This window comes from Saccostrea cucullata, unplaced genomic scaffold (assembly GCF_032062105.1).
Source record: "Saccostrea cucullata isolate Sc308-1 unplaced genomic scaffold, CSIRO_AGI_Scuc_v1 ctg12726, whole genome shotgun sequence".
NCBI lineage: Eukaryota > Metazoa > Mollusca > Bivalvia > Ostreida > Ostreidae > Saccostrea > Saccostrea cuccullata.
In genome coordinates, this window is record NW_026925015.1 from 1 (window position 1) to 3,321 (window position 3,321).

The 3,321-nt window shown below is 36.1% G+C and overlaps 1 protein-coding gene across 1 annotated transcript; it reads left to right on the plus strand.

The window, feature by feature from the left end:
* Positions 1-265: 265 nt before the first annotated feature.
* On the plus strand, positions 266-3,109 carry LOC134267833 (zinc finger protein 85-like; the record flags this gene model as incomplete). Its single annotated transcript, XM_062750049.1, has 2 exons — positions 266-2,347; positions 2,608-3,109. Coding segments are annotated over 2 exons (2,417 nt in total), but the record flags the coding sequence as incomplete, so codon positions are not given.
* Between the last annotated feature and the right edge of the window lie 212 nt (positions 3,110-3,321).

A 3,321-nucleotide genomic window follows, 5' to 3' on the forward strand; every position in this document is an offset into this window, starting at 1 on the left:
ATTACCTATGTTTTGCACTTGAAGTAAGAGTAAAACAATTATATACTACGATTTCTTTTATCATTGTCTCTGAAAAGAATTTTGCATTTTTAAATTGATTCCTTTCATTTTACAAGAGAAATTTGTGAATTTATTGTTGTCAACACATGATCTAAATCAGCAATCTGAATCTTCATGTTTAATTACATTTATAGCTTACAATCACATGTAGTTCACGCAAGGAGAGAGAAATTTTTAAATTCATGAAATGTGTTTTTTGCTTCAGAAACACTCTTACGTGGCAATTTGGAGGATGAAGAATCAGATAAAGAAAGAACAAGTGACGAAGTAAATTCTGAACCTGACAATGTGTCTGATTTTGATCCCATTGAAACGTTTGAAGATGAACAAGATAGTTTAAGTACAGACCATCTTTCCAAGGAAGAAAAATCTGACAATGAGGCAACGGTTTATAATGATATCCCAGAAAAACCTAAAGATAAGGAAATAAGTGTTAAGGATGATGTCTGCAGTCCAGGATCTTTGGAGGTAACAAAAATAGTTCAGAATGATAGTAAGGAGAAATCAGGGGAGTTGCTTGATACAGAAAAGAATGATGAAATGGAATTTGTACGACGGTCAGAATTGAAAAGGAAAGGGAAGAATCTAAGACAATCCAGCAGGAAAGAGCGTAAATTTGATGAAATTATTGAACAGGATGAAATAAGTCATCAGAATGAACCAATGAGAGAAAGACTAAGAAGAAGGTCTGAACCAGTTGAAAAGAGAAAAAAGAAAAATGGTAGTGAGGGAAAAGATGAAAGTGAAAATAACAAAATGGAGGAGGTAGAAAAGTCATCGGGACATGATTGTCTGTTTTGTGAAAAACAATTGAAAAATAGAAAAACTTTGATTCAGCATGTTGTCAGACATGCAGGGCAGAAACTTCGATGTAAAATTTGTGACACTATATGTAATAAGAAAAATATACTACAAGAGCATGTTAGAATGCATGAATTTCAGACCAGAGGACCCGGTTTGGACAACAGTGAGATGTATGATGTTGAAAGTAGAACATGTAAACTTTGTCAGGTTCAACTGGGCTCAGTTTTTTCTCTGAAGAGACATATGAAATGTCATGAAAATTTAAAAGATTTTAAGTGTTATGTATGTGCTGAGAATTTTCATACCGAAAAGGAGTTAGCTTTACATACTGCCATTCATAAGGTGTCGCTGGTGTACTCATGTGGGACTTGTAGAACTGGATTCGATTCCGAGGAGGCCTTACAATACCATAGAGAAAAGAACAACTGTAGTGCTGCAGAGTTACCTGGGGAGACTAGCTTTAATTGTTCCGTTTGTGATAAAGGGTTTATGTACCAGAAAAATTTAGAAAAGCATTTGGAAACGCATAAAAATAACCAAAATTCTGCTTCCAACAAAGGGTCGACGCTTTCAGAAAATACTGCTAAAACCAATGGGGGACAAAGTGGAATGGGTGCTGTTAACAGTGATTCGAGCCAGTTATCTTCACATAATGTCCAGCAACAAGACATGGAAACAGGCTCTTCTTGTTTTGATAGCAGGAACGTGGACCAAAAAAATGCAGCTAAAATTAATCCATCAACTGACATTCCCACCTCTTCATCACAGATTGAGAAAAGTTCAAAAGATCTTACGTGTAATTTATGTGGACAAATATTCAAGAAGGCAATGGCCTTGTATCGTCACAAATTGGGGCACGATGGCACAGGAATGTTTCCGTGTAGGTTTTGTAACTTTGTGACCAATTCCAAAGACAATCTGACCAGACATGCCAAAACACACTTGGCAAAGCTTCCTCATATTTGTGACATCTGTGGCAAAGGTTTTACTGAAAAGTGTCACTTAACTTTTCATATGAACTCCTCTCATTTTCACAAAAGGCAATTCCTGTGTGACCATTGTGGGAAATCCTTTCGTGCTCAACAGTCCTTGCTTGCTCACAAACGATCACATATGGGTACCAGGCCCTATAAATGCAGGTACTGTGATCAGGCTTTCGTAACAGGAAGTGGGAAAAAAGAGCATGAGAAAATCCATCAGAATAAAAAAACGTATATGTGTGATTCTTGTGGGATGTCGTTTAACCAGAGGTGTGGTTTATACACCCATAAACTCACCCACCATAATGACAAACCATCAAAGATCTGCCCGGAGTGTGGCAGGGCATTCAAAACTGATCATTACCTTAGATCCCATTTTGTCTCCAGGCATCTAAAACTGGAGGACGTGGATAATTACGGCTTTAAAGTCTATACTTGTGAAGTTTGCCAAAAATTATTTTCAGACAAGAGCGACATGAAAAGTCACATGAATAAACATACAGGTATATATGTAATAACTTATTTGGTATATTTACAATAATGATTTAAGAATCATATGAATATTTCAAATATTGATACAGTGTATAAGATTTTTTTTGTAAAGTTTGAAAGTTTTCAGACAAAAGTTTTTTTCTAACTCGTGGCTTTTAAAAGTTTTTTTTTTTTTTAAGTTTCATTTTTTGTGGCAGATAAAGCAGAGATGTCCCAATGTGATGAAGTAAGTGTCTCATCGAATTTTCTCTACTTTTCCCCTCTATTCTAGGAGAGAAACCATTTAAATGTGCCTACTGCAACAAAGGCTTCTCTGACAGGAGTAACATGAGGGCCCATCAGCGAATTCACCAGGAATACAGGCCCCACCTCTGTAATATCTGCGGGAAAGGCTTCATCTTCAATAGGGACCTCAAGAAGCACCTCAGAACCCACTCACCTCAAGCAGACGACACAGACAGATTGCAGGAATCGGACACAGCTGTGGAATTTTTGAGGTCCTCGTTAAACACAGATGATGCGGGGGTTGCTGAAGTACAGAACCCCAATTCTGTGGGGGAGTTTGAAATTCAGGTCAAATTTTCTGAAGATTTTATGTATAAATGATAAGAAAAAGTTTTAATACACAATATTTTGTATGTTTTTGATATTTCAAAATCTTTGAACATTTTCTTTGGTCATCTACCTTATTTTATTAATTTTCAGAAATCTGTGATTGTGATATAAAAGAAAATGATTATTATATTTTTGTAACAGCAAATTGTTTTATAGTATGTGGATTAGAATAAAATTGTTTCTTGGTAGTGATAAGTGAAGCAGTAGTTGAAACTCCTTTTAGCTCACATTGGGGCTATAAAACTTAGACAAGCTCACTTTTGATCTCAGTCTCACTTTTAACAAAGGAATAAATAGTGGAAAAGTGAGACAGATCAAAAGTGACCTCGTCTATTTTTTTGGCCCCTGGCATGGTGTCTGGCATCCAGTC